The sequence below is a fragment of the Mytilus galloprovincialis genome, chromosome 10 (assembly GCF_965363235.1).
Source record: "Mytilus galloprovincialis chromosome 10, xbMytGall1.hap1.1, whole genome shotgun sequence".
Lineage (NCBI taxonomy): Eukaryota > Metazoa > Mollusca > Bivalvia > Mytilida > Mytilidae > Mytilus > Mytilus galloprovincialis.
In genome coordinates, this window is record NC_134847.1 from 11,623,252 (window position 1) to 11,646,536 (window position 23,285).

A 23,285-nucleotide genomic window follows, 5' to 3' on the forward strand; every position below is an offset into this window, starting at 1 on the left:
ACAACTTTCTGCCTACTGAAATTCAATTGTACGGACATTCAACTCAATAAAATGCGCAATTATCGAACCTCTCCAGCGGAACTATCTGAAAAATCATTATTATTACATTTTACAATTGACCTTTACCGAAATGGCAATAAATCGTATTTAACGACAAAGAATGCACCAACAAAAAAGAATTACATCTATCAAATTAAATAATGCATTCAAGTTTCTTGTACAAGCTTTTTGTTTTATGTATGTTTTTTTTTTAAGGTTGAGTCTCTTTATCGGCAGTGATCTGTTTTTGTCGCTTTGCGAATTTTAAATTTTAGATTATGTTAACTAGTAAGTTCATGTTATTTAAAAAAAAAAATGCTTATGAGATTGGGGGGCGTTTTTTGGAACTGATATATTTGATGTGGGACTTGTCAGTAAAAAATAGACATGGAAAATTCTCGCTTGTTGTATGTTAAGTTAGCATAAACTCTCAGATTTCTTGTTGTAAACAAGATACACGCTGCGCTGTTCGATGACTTTTACAATACGAGCGACACGAGTTAAAAAAGACTAACAAGCAATTTTTATACAAATTTTTGGTTGATATGTTTTACCCAACAAAATTGAAAATTAACCAAAGGATACGAATGAGTCTGAAATGTCAACGAATTTATGAATGACGGTCGACAAATGGAGACATAAAGGCCACACCCAGCAGGCAGGTTGCAGTCTGATCTTGATAAAAGTATTCAATATATCAGTTCATGCAAACCCCTCCCCCCCAAAAAAATACGCCCGTTTTTTATTCATTATGTTCATTTAATGCTATATTATTCTGTTGGAAATTTTCGTTTCTATTAGCCAATTATGACTGGGGATAATTATTCAGCTATGTTATTTTAAGATAGGCGCAGGCGTTTGGAGTTAAACATAATTTCGTAGGTAAATAATATTGATGTGGAACTTTTTTTTCATGACAGTATAATAGAGTATAACTTTCTGTTTGGTTGAATTGTGAAATAGAGGTCAATACGTTCTTGCTCACTCCTTTGTCGCTTTGAAGGTGTCATGATTTTTCATGCTCAGAATTGCAAATGTGTTCCTGTAATTTGAATTTCAAAATGACTGAGTGACATTTTTTCGACGAACTGGTCAACTCAACCATACCGAATCACTCTACTGTGATGCGACTGTCATATAAGTGAGAGGTTTAGCGCTATAAAACCAGGTTCAATCCATCATTTTCTACATTTGAAAATGCCTGTACCAAGTCAGTAATATGACAGTTGTTGTCCATTCGTTTGATGTGTTTTATCATTTGAATTTGCCATTTGATTAGGGACTTTCCGTTTTGAATCAGTTTCCTCAGAGTTCAGTATTTTGTAATTTTACTTTTGACATAATCAGTAAATACTGGCGAAAAAAATCTTTATATGTAAAGAATTGTCTCATAAAAATTAAATACACGGGAAATGGCAAAGTTCACGAAGTCTATAGTCTTATTAATCTTTTTACAAAAAAAAAAGTCCAAGCAAAAAGGGGGGGGGGGCGTACGCCCTCTATGGCCCCCTCTGGATCCGCCACTGTTTATGGTCTTCAAATGTCATCGGATTGTTAGTTTTCTTTTCGGCTGATGAGTTTTTAATATCCGTTTGGTATCTTACATCTCTCTTATACATTTCAATTTAGAAATGATGAAATGTGGTATGATTGCAAGGCTGACGACAAATGACTAAGAGAGAAAAACCAAATGAAACGATCGATAACAACAGTCCCCACAAAAAAATGGACGAACCTGGATACTTAGAAGGACACACAGTTCCCACTGTTTGGACCTGTTTTGATTTTATTTGTATGGGAAATTATGAAACCTTGATATATTTAAAAACCTTTTATTTATAAGTGTACATCATGATATAAATGAATGATCGGATTTCTGAGGTATACGTATAATCTAAATGTGGATATGTATATATGAAGGTTTAGTTCAGGCGTCAGTACCATATCGAAAATTTTGGTCTATATATAATTGGCGATTATATTACAAGAAGTTGATTCGAGTTATGTGTTTTTTCCGAGGTTTGTCGAGCAAAGTCGAAGTATACCGAAGAGATGAACAAAACTGATGTTGTTTAGCGAAAAATAAACACATCACAAATTGTTTTGTCGTCTTTGAAAACTACGTTTACGCATTCCCGGCGTTCTAATTTTAGCAAATGAGGTAATATCAAATTAAATATGTCCACGACAACGACGTACCCATTGCAAAATGGTGTCTTAATTGGTATTTAGATCAATCATGGTACGGATTCCTTCAATAAATCTCTGCTATTCTCCCCACCAAGGGTCCACTGATTCTACAACCATTTCTTCGTTGCTTTCGGAATGTTGTTTAACTATGTTTTCATTCACATAATCACAGCTATCATCAGACGAAGTTTTCTTTTTCGGTAATTCCATAGATTTAAAATCGTCTAACTCTTCTGGTTTGCAGAAATAGATATAGACCTACAATGGAAATAAAAAGAAATTAAGGAGTGAATCTTTGAGGGTGATACGGGTTGCAGATTTCTCAAATCCTCCTATTTTGCAAGTTTTTCCCACTTCCACAAATACCAATTTTTTTTCTAAGATCCTACATTTTTTACCCCTCCTCCCACATTTGCCCATATACTTATTTTACCCCTATATCTCACATTCAAAATGTCCTCTTCACCCCCATCCCATATTTTTCATTCGCCATATCCTACAACCACCTTTTTTACTCTCTATATAAAAAGAGCCTGTCATCCCCTGCCTTTGAAGGCTACCACACAATTTACAATAGAAGCGATGTCTGTGGTTAATGGTTTGCATATAGGAATTGAATTTTGTGAATGTCGGTTAATTCGTTTTTGTGTGTGTGTCCAATTTGCTAGATCAAATACATATAAACCTTTTTTATATTGCAAACGTGGGCTTAACGAATAGAATAAAATAATTATAAAAAATGATCCTATTTGAGACATACGTCTTCTGTTAAGTGTTTAGAACAACATTGAAACTGAAAACCAATTTCGCACTTTTTTAACCGATAATATATACGCATTTTAATCTGAAACGTATTAAATAGGATTAAAGGCATTACCTTCTTTATAATCTATTAACAACGTGACACTGATATGCATGGACAGTATCTTGGTTACCTGCATTTGAATTTAACGGACATGCTACTTCAAAAATCCGGCACACCTAAGCTCAATGAGGACGCGCTTATTTTGTCCACTGAAAATCGAACCTTTCGACAGTCGAACGAGTTTCCCCCACATGCTTTTAATGCAGACCTGGTGTCTGATTCAAAAGCAGTTAAACTATTTTTGCATTTTTGTGACCATGTTTTAGAATATTTTAATATTTTTCATAAATGTTATTTATAGTCCATAGCCATTCAAGGTCGTTTATATACACCGTAGTAGTATCAAAGACAATGTTGTTTAAAATCATAGAATACTGGACTACTAAACATAACTATTACATACACTTTATTGAAAGTGTGTTTCTATTACACTTAATATCGATCTAAGACGTGAAACTAGTATCTTCATTTATCTGCTATCTATCAATTTAAGGATGTACTTGGGTGAGGTTTTGGAAATTGCTTTCAAATGTTCGGACTCCTTGGGTTTTTTCCATCAATACAGGTTAGATATTTTGCCCCATAACACCCATTTTTCTTTTCATAAATGACTTCAATAGCTCATAAAAGGCCATTTTCCAAAAGCAGATTCTTAATTTTTGTTCTTTCAATTTAACACCCAAATAATACCAATGCAAATGTAAGGTAATAGTCCCAGTCAGCCTTTTCCCGCCAATTTTTATAACTCAAATAACTCGAAAAGGAGCCCCATGACCTATCAATATTTTTAGCCTATTTTGTTCCATAGCTGATGCTCATTCAACATGTATTATCAATTTCAATTTCTTGATTTTTTAAAATTTCACCTAAGTACATCCTTAAGGTAGAAAACGTAGTGTAGACAAATATATGTTTCTAAATTGTTTGAAAAATTAGTGACCTTAAAGAAGACATTAAATCAAACTTTTTATGCCATATAAAGAACCTCATACTATGCTTTCTACCTGTTTTTGTGTTGATGGGAAAAGAATATATATATATATTTTTTCATTTTCATTGAGGCTATTAAAATTGTCTATACTTTTAGTCTTTGTTAATTTTTCACTAAAACTGGTCTTATGAAAGCGTTTTTCCTGCAATACTAACGAAAATGTTTTTCATCCTCAATTGTATTGCAGGACTGACACAACCGGTTTTCCCTATGGGTTTTTAAGGTGTCTCCCAGTGGCGGATCCAGAAATTTTCATAAGTGGGGGCCCACTGACTGACCTAAGAGGGGGCCCGATCCAGTCACGCTTCAGTGATTCTCTATATAATCAACCAATTTTTTTCCCAAAAAGGGGGGCCCGGGCCCCCTGCCCCCCTCCCCCTAAATCCGCCTCTGTCTCCCTTTTTCTATTAATAAACTATGATAACTTAATCTTAATTTATTGATATTATGTCGATTTTCAAATATATCAAAATTCAGACATGTTTCTATTGTATTACTTAATTGTATTGTTTTAATGTTTTATATAAAAGAAGTTTACCGTTAATATCTATTTTCTCAAATTTATGTTTATATAATTTTTCACAGTGATTCAGGAGTTTTAGATTTAGATTCTTACATTCCTCAATATTATTAAAGTCTACATTTGCTTCCTTTGCAATGTTTTTTTTATATACGTAAACCGTGTGTAACATCCTTCTGAGTCTAGATTCTTTGATAGAGTGAAAGCCTCATACAAGAAGGGATTTATACAATTATTTAAAAGTCCTATTAAATATTGAAAACTTTAGACCTTTATTTTTAATTCTAATGGATAGCGATTTAATTCTTTTCTTTGTAATACTGCTAAATTTGATGCATTTTTTCGTGTTCCCAATATATATTTACAAAATGGTAAAATTTAATGAAGTTTTTCAAAACAAGTTTTATCAAGGTTTGGCATGCCACAAAACCAGGTTCAACCCACCATTTTTTCCTTTAAAAATGCCCTGTACCAAGTCAGGAATATGGCCATTGTTATATTATAGTTCGTTTCTGTGTGTATTACATTATAACGTTGTGTCGTTTGTTTTCTCTTATTTTTGAGTGTAAATTCACATTGCGATAAGACGTGTCACGGTACTTGTCTATCCCAAATTCATGTATTTGGTTTTGATGTTATATACATATGTTATATTTGTTATTCTCGTGGGATTTTGTCTATGTGTGTTACATTTTAGTGTTATGTCGTTGTTCTCCTCTTATATTTAATGCGTTTCCCTCGGTTTTAGTTTGTTACCCCGATTTTGTTTTTTGTCCATGGATTTATGAGTTTTGAACAGCGGTATACTACTCTTGCCTTTATTTATCAATAAAATCAAGAAAGTCAATGGCTGTATGGGATACATTTGCACTCTGGACAGCTCTATATCAAATATTTTTTTTATAGTAATGCTACAATTCTAATCAATATATTGATTCTTTCGAATAAAATTATAAAAATAATGAACTAAAAAAAAAAAAAAAAAACAAAAACACGAAAAAAAAAAAAAAAAAAATTAAAAATTAAAACATGGAAATTTGTTTTAACCAAAGCCTCACCACACCGAACAAATGGACAACAACTAGCTGTCATTTTATTGAATTGGCACAGACATTTCTTTTTCTAGAGAACCTGTTTTTATAGCTAGCTTAACTACATATGAGTAGAGCAAAATACATAAAAATCACCTCATCCATATATCCTTTAAAGTTCTTCATTCCAGTACCTTGCCCAATATATATACCAGCAAATGTTGTTTTCACTGGACCTGGAAAGTCAAAGAAAGATAACTCTGAATTTTTTAATATCTTTGAAATGCAAAATAATATTCCAATAAGAAAAGAAATACAAAAAAAACCTAACTTTCATAGGGTTTATTGTCCTTTTTTTATAACAATTCGCCGTTTCAGAATCTAATGCATTCTGGGTAATATATTCAAAAGCGTACACCAAAACGTTGTGATTTGTCAAAAACGTTCTAAACAATTGAAATTAAACCAATGACGTAACGTTATTTTCATTTTGGTGTACGAACACTGAGATTAACCATAGTCCTCTAGTTTCTGAAAAGGTGAATTTCTGTGATAAAATGCTGATGCACTCCACATTGTCTTATACAAATAGCTTTCTAGTTATTTAAGCAGAAAAGGTAATTATTTGAAATTTAAATTACACTAGTACTAAAGGGCAAAAAAAAAAAAAACAAAAAAAAAACAAAACAAATTAACACAGGCAGGATTTGGGTATCGTGATGGCGATGCGGTTATTTTTTGGATGGGCAATTCAAATTTCTATAAATGACAATGTATTGTATAAAAATTGTACGAAAACATGGTTATTTTGTAAATATGTTAACATGTGTTTATAACGTTACTTTGAATTATCTTCAGTTTAATGTTACAGTTCTTCAGATGAAAAGTAATTTAGTTGAAAAGGAAAAGATAATGTGTCATATATATTTCATTGATATGCAAGTTATTTATTTATTTGTTACCTGACACGGGTTCAAAGTCTGTAGAATCCTCGTCATAAGCTCTAAACACGCCCTCATTAATAGTAAATATCACTGTCCTCCAATCATCATCATCCTAAATTATGAAATAGATTTGTGGTTATACAACATATGTTTTTTTTTCCGACGTAGTCGGTATAGTTTCGGTTTGTGCCCTTTGAACTTAAGGACGCTTAACTATGACAACACAATACGCATGCTCGAAAATCCTTTCTGTGATTGGACAAAATGCTGTCATGGTGGGTGATTTGGTTGTGATTGAAAAAACGTCTCGTTAATTATATGGTGATGGAAAGCAAATGAAAAACTATAAATATTTGAACTAGATCTTACAAAGATTTATATTTTTATTAAAATAATTGTTTCTCCAATAGCTCTTTGCATCCGTGACAGCTGTTAATTCGGGACAATTATATAATTTTTAATGTAAACTTTGTTATACGAACGTAGATGACTTTTAGAACGCACCTACGCATGTGAGATTTCAGCGGGGTTTTGGTGAATGTAAACACAAAGATACGAGGACCGAGAATACTGAACACAAACAGAGAAAACGTTATTTAAATGGTATCTTTGTGCTTCTGAAGGTTATTGAAATGATAGTTTTAAACATATACTCAAATTTAAATACGTCGGATATCTTTTTTAAAGATAGTTCTTGTTTAATCTATGGATTGTTGAAATCAGAGGTGTTGAAGGCTATACCATGACTTATGAGGTTACTTGGATGGAGAGTTGTCTTAGTGGCACTCATACCACATCTTCCTATATATATGTGTGATTGTAAGACACATTTTTGAAGATTTTACGCTCATTTTATGTGCTTTCTATACAAATCTTCACATATTTTGAAAGAATTCAACCAGTAATGTTGCTAATTATAAATGAGATGAACGCATTATTTTTTCGATTTTCAGTTGTTGTAACTATGTAAATTTTTTACTGAAATCGGTGACATATACCATATTCTTTTACTTGACCTTGACATCAAGTGAAAAATATTCCATGCATGTTTAGGACAAGAACAAATCCAATCTGATTTGGTGTATCTAATTAACACCAAGATAGTATTTTTAATGCAAATAGATAGTTTTTCAATCTATGAGGCGAGTTTTTCATCAATCTGATCTTCTTTTAAAGTGAAGTATTATTCTAGATGCATGATTTTATAAAATTGAGAAAGGAAATGGGGAATGTGTCAAAGCGACAACAACCCGACCATAGAGCAAACAACAGCCGAAGGTCACCAATGGGTCTTCAATGTAGCGAGAAACTCCCGCACCCGTAGATGTCCTTCAGCTGGTCCCTTAAAAAATCTGTAACATTTGTCTTACAATCACACATAGAAATAGGAAGATGTGGTATGAGTGTCAATAAGACAACTCTCCATTTATGTTTGCACTACCAACAGTCAGATAAATGTATTCACGTCAACGACCTTGATCACGACCTTTAATTTTGTGACAGTAATTATTAAACATTTACAATTTTTACTGGGGAAACATGAGCTCTCTTTTAATTATCCTGCATAAGATGACTGCAATTTTAGTCAAATTGATTTTAAACAGAGAAAAGAAAATGTCTATTTGTATGCTCATTTCTATTTGAGCGTTCATTTTGTCAACCTTAGTCTCTAGCTACTATATAGTTTACATTAATTTATTGATCATTTATGTATCTTTTGACTATTTGTCATTTGTATTTTGCACAAATTTTTTTTTTATTTCTAATGCTCTGTTTTTGCCTTTTAACTGTTTTTATTTATTTATTACAACTTATGAGTCTTATGAAGACGGAACTCGTGCCTTGTACCCCCAATTATAAGCATGGCATCTTTGGTGAGTTTTTATCTTTGCACTATTTGGTGGAGATTTTATTCCCCGAGTGTATCACCAGCCCAGTAGTCAGCACTTCTGTGTTGACTTGAGTTATCATTGATATGTTCATAACTATAAATTTACTGTCAACAATTTTGAATTTTTGTAAAACTAAGGCTTTTCTACCTCAGGAAAAGATTACCGTAGCTGTATTTGGCAAAACTTTTAGGAATTTGTGGTCCTCAATGCTCTTTACCTTCGTACTTTATTTGGCATTTTAACATTTTTTTATTCGAGCGTCACTGATGAGTCTTTTGTAGACGAAACGCGCGTCTGGCGTAAATATAAAATTTCAATCTTGGTATCTATGATGAGTTTATTTGTACCAACCTTATCACTTTTATCTAATTTAATGTTCGTCTGTTTGCTTTCTGTAGCATAAACAAAACAACTGGTTGCATCTTTGCTTGTACCAATCGAAAGAGATGGATCTTCTAGACAATTTTTGGACTTTCTACTGCATGCTCCGTTTGATATCAGCGCCATATCTGACCTTGAACTCTGTTGAAATCCTTCTCGTTTAAGATTCACGTTATTTCTAATTTCTAATCTAGAATTTTCCATTTCTCGCAACATTTCATTTCTTTCTCTTCGAATCCTTCTAATAGATATTAATTTTTGACGCTTTTCATCAATATTTGTCTTTGCAAAATACATTTCTCCCATTTGATGGTTAATGCCTAGACCAGTAATATCAGCTTGAAGATTAGAATTGCCAAAGTCGGAACTCAATTCGTAATTACTATCAACGTATCCTTCGCTAATTGCGCTGCTGACGTCACTGTCGATATCTTTATCGCTTTTGCTGCTCCAACGAGTATTTTGACGACGCCTTTTCTGATCACTTCTGTCATCGCTACTATCACTACTACTCTTTGTTTTAACCTTTCGTCTGCGTATTGTATTTTCCTCGCTCGAATTTTCCCAGGATTCTATAGCATCTCCTTCGTTGTTACTCATATCACTACTATAATCCCGGTAAAAATCTCTTCTTTCTCCAGACCCGTGCCTAAATGTAAATTTTCGCCCTCTAATAGAACTAGATGACTGCAACACTTTCAAATTTTCATTCTGATTTTCATTGTCTTCACTTGACGATCCGTCATTTAGATTACTTCCTTTTTTAACCCCTTGATTATATATACTGTTATCTTGATCGATTCTTTCCCGGCTACTTGCTAGATCATTATTTTGATTTTGTTCAAAATCGACACGCCCACTTTTTTGGTCAGAGTTTGCAAACCAGTTTTTGAAATAGGATTCACCACTTCCACTATCTTTATCATTTTGAACATACTCTGAGTTATCGTTCCTAACACTATTCCCGTTCCCGTTACTAAACCAGCTCGAAAAGTATGATTCATCTTGATTGCTATTTCCATCATTCTCCTCATTGACAGGTCTCTGAATGTTATTGTCACTGTTATCGAAATTGTAATCGTACTGAGTGTTTTGTTGATCATCAAACTGTGATGTTTCAAAAAACGACGAATACTGTTCACCGCTGTCGGAATCGGACGAACCCTTTCCACTTCCGGTTTTATCGACAGATTTTCTCGTCTCTCCAGACGATTTTGACATCGATATAGAATTATCGTTTCCGTCTCCACCATCGTCTGTGTTTTTAGAATTCAAATCATTGACGTTTCCCGCCTCTCCAGATGATTGGCTTGCTGATATCTTGTTATCGTCAGTTTGATTGATGGTGGAATCATCACTTAGGCCTTTCTCATTTATACTGTTTGTGTCATCATTGATATCATTGGTGCCTGACAAAGAAATGTCCTGCTCATCTTTATTGTCGTTACCGTTATTTGAGCTGTCAAGTCTCGCATCGTCAGAAACAATAGGCTTAGTATTGTCAGTGGCGTCCTGATTAGAAATATCCCCAAAAGATGAAGAATGTTGAGAATCATCATTGGAATGTTGATTGTTTGACACTATAGACTCTTCCATATTCTGACTATTAATTTCTACATTCGAAAACGAGGAACCGTCATTTTGACTAGGTATTTTTGTATCTGTCATGGATTCTCCAACTTGATTGGTGGGTTCCAGGTTAGATTCTACATTTTGATTGGTTTCTGTATTTGTTGATCCTATTGTGTCGCCATTTTGACCGTCATTTTCTATATTTGAATCTCTCCGTTGCCTGCTAAGAATCGATCGTTTTCTTCTTGTTTCAAAGACGGGCTCATTTTTATCATCAGTTTGTTTATCAGGAGAATCATCAGAAAAATCAGGTTTGTATCTTAAAAAAAATGAAACAAATAATAGTCAGTACTTTGCATACCTTTTGATTATTTATTATTAAAGCATTTGTCATATTCATGGTTAGTATTTTTACAAACAGTTCTATATATGCTGATAATCTTCAGTGATAGTAATGTATTCGATCAAAATCAATTATGTTAATACATGCAGAGGAATTTGAACCGGGATGTTACCTGTCTTCTGTGGAAGGCATGGTAAAACAAAAGAAACAAGCACTTGATTTTATGCGTTTGAAGCACTTCCTGGATGTACAGTCATCAGAAACGCGCACACACGAATACTTGAAAGCTGATAATATATATGGACCGAAACAATTGCAGATTTATATGACGACAGGGCAGAAAAATAATAGCTTAATCCATGTACATAGCTTTTACTATGAACTCCAGATGTATCAAATAATCGAATAAAATTAACTTAGCGAAATACATGGACCACTGTTCGGAGTAGTAGAGACAATAAGGCCCTTATTTGGCCCAAATATTACTGAAATCTAAAAGTTATCATACATATTCTTAAATTTGTCCAAACTAGACCAAGGTACAAGATATTCAGAAAATAAAAACAAATTTCACATTGATCGAGTTGCCAGCCATGGCAACAAACCTTAACAAACATGTATATTTTGTAAAAAAAAAATCCTGATTTTCCTTATTATTCATACAATTTTAGTATAATTAGATCGGAAAAGTATGTGCGCATCCAAGAAACAACTTTATATTTGGGGAGATTATTTCAATAGTCATAATAAAGCTTCTCTTAAATCATTTTTTGTTTCTTGTCTGTATACTGCGCATGATGTTTTCACAATGGAAATGATAATGACAAACTGCATAAATTTTGTATTTTTCATCGTTTTAGAGAAAACGATAATACTATGACGTGATTATGTTTTTTATTTGTATTTCTTGACCCAATGCATTTCCATACATAGTGTGCAATTTGAAATAGTTGTCAAACAATTTGTTTTCGTGGGCCAAAACGGAGCCTTAATGCCCCTACAAGTGATTTAACTGAAGTAATCGTGTGATGTTCCTGTGATTGGACATTGTTCTTGAGTATATTATATCCATGAATTTAAATACTTACCTTATTTTTATATAGATACTTTCTCCGTAATGTGCACCAGAAAATCTTGGTATAAATAGACTGGACTTTCCATCAAAATATGCTTTACCATTTACCACGACCACCCTATCATCTTCATTCTGGACTAAAGTATTTTTATTAGACCAGTCCTTAACTCCTTGACAGAACGGCAAATACAGCTCAGGTTTACATGCTATGAAAAAATATATTTAAAATTATGATTATATATGATTTGTTCTTAAAACTCTGTAAAACATTTTTTAATATGCCATAAAAGTAATATACCTTTATCGTTATATGTTTAAAGTTATTAGTAGGAAAGAATTGAATGTTCTGTTTTGGGGTTTTTTGTTTCAGTTGCTGACATATGTTAGTGTTTTTTATATACCTTGGCTGAGAGCATACATATGTGTGGTTAATACAAGATCTTTTGTCCTATACATTGAAATAAATATCATTGATAATAGTAAATAGATATTTCTAGAGTAATTGTGAAATTAAAAAAAAACATAATCAGAGAAACCGTGAAAAATAAGATAAAAATGGCACTCGACATACGTTAGTAAATAAAGTAGTAGAACGAAAATACCGAACTCCAATGCAAATTAAAAAAGAGGAAACCATTGACAGTTATCACAGGTACCAGGCTTATCATTTGATACACCAAACTCGCGTTTCGTCTGCACAAGACTTATCAATCACGCTCAGATAAAAAAAGTTAGAAAAACAAACAAGTACGAAATTGAAGAGCATTGAGGACCCAAAATACCACAAAAATTGCCAAATACTGATAAGGTAATCAATGCCTGGGAAAATAACTTACAAAACGCCATCAATCAACAGAACAAGTGAAAAGCAACTGCCATATTCTGTAAATTGGTATCGACACTGCCGGAAAAATGTTGATTTTGGCAACTTAATCCAAACCCAAATCGATTTGTCTGAACATAAGGGTTGAGATCTCATAAATATGTTAAACCCGCCGAATTATTGTGCCTGTCCCAATTCAGGACCCTCTGGTCTTTGTTAGTCTTGTATTATTTTTAATTTTAGTTTCTTGTGTACAATTTGGAGTTTAAGTATGGTGTTCATTATCACTGAGGTAGTATATATATTTGTTTAGGGGCCAGCTGAAGGACGCCTCCGGGTGCGGGAATTTTTCGCTGCATTGAAGACCTGTTGGTGACCTTCTGTTGTTGTCTGTTCTATGGTCGGGTTGTTGTCTCTTTGACACATCCCCCATTTCCTATCTCAATTTTATAAAGTAGATTCCTATTTTGATGATTTAAATGTGTAAAATGCAGAAGTATTATTACATTTTCATCCTATAAATACAGACTTGTTCATTCCTTTTTACAAACAAAAAGATATTTACTTGTATTTGCTTATTGTCAAAGTACACAAACTTTTAACGGTTTACCATACTTTGAATTGATCATTGATTTTAACATGATTAAGAAAAATCGAAGAGCGAGGGGTAGGGATGATGGATTGGTTGATTATGCACAGTGGACCATACACTTCCGAACCATTAATTTAACTGACTTATACTGATTTGCCATCAATAGAAAAGGCACTCTAAACTGAATACGACTTCATTTATCATCCAGACATTTCATATCTGTGAACAATTGATTAACATACTTTCTTTTGCTATGGCTCTGACTCCAAGTGACGTCATATGTGTTGATCTCATTGTACATCCACAATCATTATCATCGAACAGTGTTCCAGGGGCACACAGCATCTCCACCCAGTGTCCGCTTTCAATCCATTGTTTATACAGATATGGCTTTCCAAACAAAGGTTTCTTATCACAAGTCCCTGCAAAAGTGGAAAATGATTTATACATTATTCATTTTGGTAAAATACAATCGTATATCTGGAATACTGGTATGTTTCGTAGATTATTATGCATTTTAAGTTTGATAAAGGTAACATACACTAAAAAATGTTGAGAATACAGACAACGAAAGGACCGAATAAAAAATGCAAACAGACAGACAACTATATAAAAAACTCTAATCAGAAAAAAGGTTAAGCAACACGACTTACACATACATCTGAGTGTTCTTTAAACGTTATGTCTTCGCAATTGACAACATTGCCGTAGTAGTTATAAATTTTCAATAATGATATAAACAAATACTGATGAAAAGAAAAAATAAAGAAAAACAGAATGCGTTTAATCATAATTATAACAGCGAATAAAATCAATTGATTTAGTAAAAATCAAATTCATCAACGTCATTTATAATCTGTTGGATAGTTGTCAGTTTGGAAAAGACTTGTTTACCAATTGCAATCGATTATGAATTATGTGTTACTGTGTACTTGTGCGCGTCATGAAAAACTATTTATTTCTTATGCTTACCATTGATTTAACATTAACTTAAGATTTTAAGAGAAATCGGGATTATTGGCCCATGGAATCAATTCAATAAAGTTATTTCATTAATACATGGATAGTCTTTTAAAATTATCTAGCCACGAAAGTGATTTTATATTTTTGTAAACATGACTTATGCATGGTCGTAATTATATGAAGGCGAGGGAGCCAAAGGCCTTTTCGAACAGTAGTATAACAAACACAAATGATTCTTCAATTGCGGGTTGTCAAGGTTTTTGCGTTACAAAAGGCTTAGCGTTTTTTGTTTTCCTTGTTGTGTTTTGTTTACTGTTTGTCTTTCGTTGTTTGTCGGATTTGTTTTGCCATGGCATTGTTTATTTGTTTTTGACTGATGAGTTTGTATCTTTTTGCTCTCTTATTCTTGTTCTGTATCGGCCTTATAATACCTTCTCATCCCACCACCTGTTAAATTGTATCTTCGATAGATACTTTTTATTGTAAGAAAATTTATGTGTTTTAGGCTCCCAAGGAAATACATATTTGATATCTAAAACGTTTAGTTTCGCGTGAACCAATTGAGGTTCAAGAAACGCATGCAAAAAATTACCATATTCTGGTCCCTCTTCTGGGGGACATTCACTTTTACAGTCAGGATCGGGAACACACCCCTTTCTAGGCTGATAAGACATTTTCTGTGGACAACAGTTGACAACTGATTGACCTTTGTGACAGCCCCAGTATGAACGACAGCTGTTTTTAATTGCTCTTGTTAACAGCGCCGAAGCTTTACATGGATCTAAAAAAATCAGAATTATATTTACAGTATTAGAATCTCATGTTAAAGCGGACGTGACAATTTTCATCGAAACCATTAATGTAACGTATATATATTTTTTGAATGTCTTTAGAATAATTATTTTTTGTTTTACTTGAAGAAAGGATTCAGAGTTTTGTGTATATTTTTGTTTCCTTTACTCATAAAGAATTACTGTGCTAGTGGCTTGATATGTTTCATAGAATCGTGAACAGAACCTTTTCTTTTACTTTATATTACAAGAAAGAAAAAACAATCCTTGTCGATAAACCATATAGACCGTAGAACACAATTGGTGAGGGGACAATCATGTTTTTTTGGTACAAATAGAATTGAGAATGGCAATGGGGAATGTGTCAAAGAGACAACAAACTCGACTATAGAACAAACAACATCAGAAGGTCACCAACAGGTCTTCAATGCAGCGGGAAATTCCCGCACCCGGAGGCGTCCTTCAGCTAGCCCCAAAACAAATATATATACTAGTTCAATGATAATGAACGCCCTACTAAACTCCAAATTGTACACAAGAAACTAAAATTAAAAACAATACAAGACTGACAAAGCCTGATTGTAGACCAAAGACACGAGTAACCTTTTCTAACACTTCCGTAAAACATGTTTCATCAAACTCTTGGTGACGTCTTCTTTGTTACACTGCGTTGAACCAGTGAATGTTTAGCAAAGCAGACACCGCTTTTATTGAGTTTGAAGTATTAGTTATTTCCTTACGGTATTTATTTGATAAGCTGACATAAATGGGTTAATTGGGATCTGGAGCTGGTAGTCAGTAACTGATAGTAGTCCTTTGTAAATTAATGTATCATTGTCATTTTGTTTAGTTTCTTTTGTTACCTATTTTGACACCAGACTTTTTTTAAACTGAGTTTTACTGTGCGTATTGATATATGTTTCTTTATTCTACATTGGCTAGAGGTATAGGGGGAGGAATGAGATCTCACTAAACATGTCTAACCCCGCTGCATTTTTGCGCATGTGAGGAGCCTCTGGCCTTTGTTAGTCTTGAATGATTTTTAATTTTAGTTTCTTGTGTATATTTCGGAGTTTAGTATGACATCCATTATTACTATGATTTTGAATTTTAGTTTCTTGTGTATATTTCGGATTTTAGTATGACATCCATTATTACTATGATTTTTAATTTTAGTTTCTTGAGTATATTTCGGAGTTTAGTATGACATCCATTATTACTATTCTAGTATACACTTTTGTTTAGGGGCCAGCTGATGTACGACTCCGGGTGCAGGAGTTTCTCGCTGCAATAAAGACCCACAGGTGGACTTCGGCTTTTATTTCTGTGACACATTCCTCCATTTCCATGTTCAATTTTATTGATTCATACTATAAATAAGAGATATTATACAAATCCAAGGGTTTATTATTTTTATTTTGAATCTTTATAAACCTCTCTGTTCATGAGTAACAAGACGGATGTTTTATGTGGAGCAGGATCTGCTGACCCTTCCGGGTCACCTGATATCATTTCCTTTATTTCGCAGGGGGATTTGTGTCTGGTTATTGTTCAGTTTTTTAAGTAACGTTTTTTATTCTGTCTTTTTTCACTCATGAGTAAAACATATCCTCCTATTCCAACAAATAGATACACAAGAATTTCAGGAATGTTATGAAGATAGGCTTTTCGAAATAGTTGGACAAATTCTATGATATTTTATAGTAATACTGTCTTGTTGGATAACAGATCGTCAAAGAGTCAATAAAATCATTTGTAAAACATAATTTGTATGTATGTTTGATTTAAATGATGTAACGGGATAATAAAAACTATTTTTAGAAGAAAGATGTTAAAATATAGTGGTTCTAACAATTTTGATTACTAATATTTTATTAGTCAATTTAATTGCGGTCATGAACTGCGTCATTATTAAAACGTAAATAAATTATAATTGTTGTTATAATTTTTTATAGCAATTACGAAGTTCGTACATTTATTACTTTAACACAAAGGAATTTTAAAAATAAAACGACATAAGGTTAATAAATTGTAAACAATAATAATCAATTAACAGCATCGTGTTAATTGCTAGTGAATATAACATTGAAGTGTTAAATTGATCCCTTTCCGGTTGGGCATAACCCATATATTTCGACAGTATAATAGGATTTTGATTATGTTTTCATGATGTTATAATAATCTTTAGGCATGATTCCCAAAAATGAAACAGAAAAGGTCAAAAATGATTTACATAAAACAGGAAAAGAATATAACATTCTTAAAAATACATTTACGAAAGGTTGTTCGAGATTTAAAATGTAATTGACAAATTTTGCAAGTTTAAAGTTTTGTAGACATTCATTTTTTTCAAGGAGAGAATTTTTTCAATTAAGGGAGAGACCATTTGGATCCCAGTAGAAATTATGAAACTACACCAGGTCCAGAAATCCTCCCCCAACACACATCTTTGAATCGTTAATGTTTACCTTTTTCTTTTGCATTCATACAGTCCTATATTTTCACTATTTTTAATGTTCAATAACAAAAAAACAATCTTATTAAATTAACTTTTTATGTTATATTTGTAATAGTTATTTCTAAGGTAGCTTTCATTTAAAACCCATTAAGATAGGAATCGAACACATTTGCCACGAGCCGGTTTCGAAATCAGTGTTTAAAGGCTTCTGGTAATTGTAAATGACAAACATAAACCATACGTCCATGATACCATCAAAACTATGGCTAAATGTTTTTTGTATGTATTACCATTTGGACAATTAGCCATTTGCGCATCAACACAAGCAACATTATGTTGATCCCAATACTCTCCGAATGGACACGTCTTTAGTGATGCTCGTGTATTACCAAATCCATCAAAATAACATTGGATAAACTTATCGCAGTGTGTTGGGTGTACTTTGTATCCAACTCCTCGAATCATCTTAGAATTGCGACATAAATCTGCAGCAAACAAAGGTTAAATGAAAACATTTTAAAGAAAATGGGTTTAAATATTTAGGAATGAAGAAATTAATAAAGGACCCCATACTCAACGACATAAATTATATATGTGACAAATTGTATATGTATAGAAAAAAACTAAGATGAACTAAATGTCGGACAGTACATGTTTAAGAAATACCATATAATACTATTAAGTAACCGAACGATTAACATTTTATAAACAGGCCCTAGAAAAATAAAAAGTAAAATCACAAAAATACTTAACTCCAAGAGAAATTCAAAAAGGAGAGTCTCTGATCAAAATGTAGCTCTATATGAAACATGTTATATAAATGTGCTATACAACACTTTGAACGAGGTATTGAATCAAAATTTATTAATTATGTCCACAGGTACTTGATGACAGGACATCCTTTTGGTGCCCCCCTGTGTCAGAGAACCGCGAATGACACCACTCGTCTTAATCATTCACATTTGTTTTTTTATATAAGTGTTTATTTGTTTTCACTTGGAATATATGTTGAAGTTACTGGCAGACATCATTTTACATTGTTTTAGTTAAAATATACATATCAAACGACCGGCATATATCTCAAAGTGGTGTCTCAAACTTATAGTCTAAGACAAAAAAAATAAATATAAGTTTGAACAAAGATATACTCAAAATTAAACTGTATGTGTGTTATTCATGTTATTCGGAATACTCCCACTCAGGGGTACCAGAAGGATATTCGGACCTCAAGTACCTGTCATTATGCTTATATAGTAAAACTATCACATGTGTCGGTTCTGTCATGTTAACAAAACATCCTGACGATATTAAGTTTGATCCCAATAAATTATATTAAAATTTTAAAACATTAAAAAAAAATTATTTTTTATCGGGTTACACATGCCAATGAATACATGTATGACAAATAGATCGTGAGTTTAAAGATATGAATAGAATATCGGGTTAACATTAATGAAAAGAAAGCAACTCTATGATAGAAAAAGCAAAAGACAAATATACCAAATTTGAAGTTTTAATTCGTATTACTCGATACAATATAAGCTTTAAGCTTGTTTAACTGTACTCGTGTATAAACACGTATATGTTGAGACTTCTGTTTTAAAAAGATTGACATTTGTACGATATATACATGTTGAAAAGTTAAATCATGCAAACTTCGTAAATTCAGAACTAATTCCAACAAATGACGACCGTAGATGTTTTGCAAATAATAAAACATCTCATTTAATATTTTAATTGCATTATTCATTGTGGTAGTAATTCTTAATTCTAAATACACGCATGAGTTTCAGAAGTTGAGTGGAATCAAAACTGCCGTTTATTGTAAATCGACTATGCAGTTTAAAATTGTTCGGTATTTCCTTAAATAAACTCATCATATATACCCAAATAAAGTGTTGTACGCCAGACGCGTGTTTCTTCTACAAAAGACTCATAAATTACACGCGACTTAAAAATAGTTAAAATGGCCAAATAATAAAAGAAGTTAAAGAGTATTAAGGACCAAAAAGTTAACAATACCATTTATGAAGTTCATCATAAAAAATATGACTTTATTACCTTCGGGTTTATTCCGCAAAAGCGATCGATCAGCTTCAGCTTCATCTGAGTCTGATGCTTTCCATCTTTCTGCCGAATCAGAGCTATCGGAAGAACTATCGTCATCATCATTGCTACTATTAGAGCTATCGGAAGAACTAGCGTCACCATCATTGCTACTATTAGAGCTATCGGAAGAGCTATCGTCACCGTCATTGCTATTATTAGAGTTGTCTGCAGAACTAGTGTCACTATCATTGCTAATATAAGAGTTGTCTGCAGAACTAGTGTCACTATCATCGCTATTATTAGAACTGTCGGACGAACTAGTGTCTGCATCATTACTATTATTAGAACTGTCAGAGGAACCAGCGTTACTCTCATCACTATCACTGCTTTCATCACTGCTACTTGAGTCTATTCCATCATCGCTGTTTTCATTAGAGTTATCAATTTCATCGCTGGATGAGGCATCGATATCCTTGTTGTTTTCAGATTTATCGCTTTCATCACTAGATGCACTTCCACTTTTCTTATCAGACTTGTCTCTAGAATTAGAATTTTCATCATCGCTGCTATTTCCAGAATTGTCATTCTCGTCTGATTTTTCCAACATGTCACTTTCGTCACCACTGCTCTCATACCATTCGTCACTTTCGTTATAAGAGCCTTTGTCACTTCCAGAGCCACTTCCTTCATCTTTGTCGTAAAATTCTTCGCTTGTGCTAGTGTCCATACTACGATAGCTAGCATGTCTTGAGTTTACGCCACTTTCACTTCCACTGCCGTTGTATTCGTCACTTTCTTCTGAACTGCTATTCCTCTCCGTTCTGTTACTTTTATCATTTCTGGTTCTTCGTTTTGCTGCTGGAATTTATATAGATAGAGTAATTTTGTGGTTTTCGTGTGTTGCTGTGTACTATATTTGTTTTTCGTTCATTATTTTGTACAAAAATTAGGCCGTTAGTTTTACCGGTTGAATTTTATTCCGTTTGTAATAACGGGGACATTTATAACTGACTATGCGGTATTGTCGAAGGCCGTACAGTGACCGATTGTTGTAAATTAAAGGAGTAAGTCCAGTAAGACCCCTGCATGGCCGCCAAAATCGGTCCTTACTGGACATACTCCTTTTTGTGTCATGTTGGTCTTTTGTGGATAATTGTCTCCGTGACAATCATACCATATCTTTTTTTTTTTATTTAGATTTATAATATATTTTATTTTTTAATAGCTAGATTTCAAAATGCATATTCGTTTAAGTTTTTATACGGTTAGTGGCTTATTATGAGAGGACTGTATTCATGTTTTTATATATATATATTTTCCTCCATAAAACAAAACTGCATAACTCTGTATTTTAAAAAAAATGCTAATATTTTATGAATATTTTTTGACACAAATTGCATCAAAGATTCAGGAAGGTGACTTTCTATAGACTTTCTCAAATCTCAGATGTAAACATAATTTTTTCTCAGTTTGTGAAAAACAATCTTGAGTTATAGCAGTCAAACTAATAAATTTGTTTACAAAATTTAAAATGTAGTAGTTATACCCGATATTTTTTTTAACTACATTCTATTTGTCCTTCTGTCAGAAATACTTTTATTAAAACTAGCTACTCATTTTGCTTTTACTGTCCCTCAGTAGTAGATCAACATCGTACCTCCTGATGTTTTTGTGGGTTAATTTTTTAATAATCACCTAAAAATATTTAAAACTTTTATCTGGCTTATAAAATTCGAGTCGTTTGATTTGGAGATGCTTTTCACCGTTAATAAATCGAATCGGTACATTCATTATTAAAATTGCATGCGAAAAAAAGATAAGTGAAAATATATTAATACAATCAATAATTATAATTACCTTTACACATATACAAAGGTAGTTTATCTGCATTTTTGTAAATTTTAGCGGCTCTGTCATATATATAAACCATACTTCGTCTTGATGCTACTTCTTCGAGATCATGTCTGACCGCTCCATCGCCAAATCCTATTGTCATTACATTTATTCCCTCCTCCCTCGCCATTTTTGCCTGTTGTGATGTTGGCTTTGTGTATTGTTGCAAACCACTTGCAATAAAGACTATAATCTTATTTGTGCTGTCTGATATGTCATCTGAAAACGAGGCTCGACCAGCAAGTATACCTAAATATGGTTTATTAGATCCTCCAGAGGCTTTTAACATTTGTATTGATCTTGACATAACAGACGCATTACTTGATAAATGTATCACGTCTGAAATTCTTGTTCCGTATGAAACAACCCCCATCCTTGAATGTCTATAATCTTGAAGCATTTTTGAAATTTTGATAAGAGTTTGTTTGATATATCTGAACTCAGTTTCTGAAACATCATCTGAAGAGTCAACCACAAATATGACATCAATATTTTTGCAAGCTGAAATCATAATAAATCATGTGTAATTGAAAAACAAACCTTAAAACGGAGTATGATAAGTTTGGAAAATTTCATCACTGTAAAATAATAAAATCACAGATACTTAAAATGGTGTTATCCGATGCTGTTTCTGGTTTTTGGTCAGTAGGTATTCTATTGGCATTACGAAGACAACAATACGAACAGTTTCCATATTCATATCATATGAACAGGCGCTGACGTTAACGAATCGGTGATTTGTTTTGACTATAGACCACCTGGTATCACTTCTACCACAAATCAGGATTATACTGCCAAATACTTTATTTTTAAGAACATGCTACTCTTAACTCGCTTATACGTACACCTGTTTCGTGCTTCGGATAAATAATCACATGTAACAACCCATAATTTCTATACGCAATTAACCACTGATATCTAGAATGTAAAAGATCGTGGTTTCGATCAGTAATGAGGTCGAACAAAATACTTAAGAATATGAAGTAGAGTGTATCTAACTTGACATGTGTCATTCAGGGATAAATTCTCCGATTTAGTGGGTAGAACTAAGAATGATATGTCGCAATATTTCTAACTCATCGTGTTATTGTTCTGAAAATGGGAACATGACATTAACATGTACCTGCTCTGAATATGCATTTTGCCGATTGATATCATACATTTATGTGATTTTCTTTGTGAAGGGTTTCGTTTAACACTTTATATAAAGAATATGTGTTGTGCTTGTCAGTTTCCAGAAAGTGGAAAAACGTTTTAAAAAATCGACAGAGTGTGAGTTTGCATGGCGGCAACGATGATTGCATAGCAGGAGATCCTGTCTACTAATGTTACTCGCTCCTTTTTGAGTTCGTGCGACGTACACAGCTTTTGTGTTTTTCCTTATTTTTTTATGCGATTCAAACATTGGTAACCCCTATTGTCTCTAATTTAGCGTACAGTAACTTTTTCTAAATGACTTACTATGGACCAGCTTGCCACAAGACAACAGAACAGAAAAAAAATATCTTTAAAACTTAATGTTTTTTGCTCTTAGACACTCTGGTTAAGATATGGTTAGAATGCGAAGCTGGATTATAATTAGATGATAGATGCAGCAATTAGCTCTCTGGAATATTATGTTTCAAATATATGTTAGTGTTTGTATAAATCGTTTAACAGAAATTTTTCATTTAGAAAACGAGAGGTTGCAGTAAAACTACAGCATACTGGAAATATCTGCGAATAAGTGTACTGGAAGACAATAATTCAATTGCAGTACATTTAAGATTTTGATTTTGATAATAGAAAATATTTTGTTTAACGTCCTCTTGTTTCATGGTTAAACTTAACCATTCGAGTATATAAAATGTATTCAACTTTTTTTTTAAATTGG

At 32.9% G+C, this 23,285-nt stretch overlaps 1 protein-coding gene across 1 annotated transcript; it reads right to left on the reverse strand.

Annotated features, from left to right (window-relative positions):
• Positions 1–1,855: 1,855 nt before the first annotated feature.
• LOC143049844 (uncharacterized) lies at positions 1,856–21,876 on the reverse strand. Its single transcript, XM_076223587.1, has 10 exons — positions 21,377–21,876; positions 19,532–20,377; positions 17,761–17,955; positions 14,814–15,002; positions 13,501–13,680; positions 11,857–12,049; positions 8,824–10,744; positions 6,599–6,692; positions 5,793–5,872; positions 1,856–2,487 (listed from the first exon to the last, which is right to left on the reverse strand). The coding sequence occupies exons 1-10, from the start codon at positions 21,810–21,812 to the stop codon at positions 2,308–2,310; spliced, it is 4,314 nt and encodes a 1,437-aa protein (XP_076079702.1). The 5' UTR covers positions 21,813–21,876; the 3' UTR covers positions 1,856–2,307.
• Between the last annotated feature and the right edge of the window lie 1,409 nt (positions 21,877–23,285).

Excerpts from the sequence above, each read along its gene's own strand:
- LOC143049844 (XM_076223587.1), bottom strand. The coding sequence starts at position 21,812 with ATGCTTCAAGATTATAGACATTCAAGGATGGGGGTTGTTTCATACGGA. Across the intron at positions 20,378-21,376 it reads ACCTTTGTATATGTGTAAAG|CAGCAAAACGAAGAACCAGA; the intron begins GTAATTATAATT and ends TATAAATTCCAG. Across the intron at positions 10,745-11,856 it reads AGTATCTATATAAAAATAAG|ATACAAACCTGATTTTTCTG; the intron begins GTAAGTATTTAA and ends ATTTTTTTTAAG.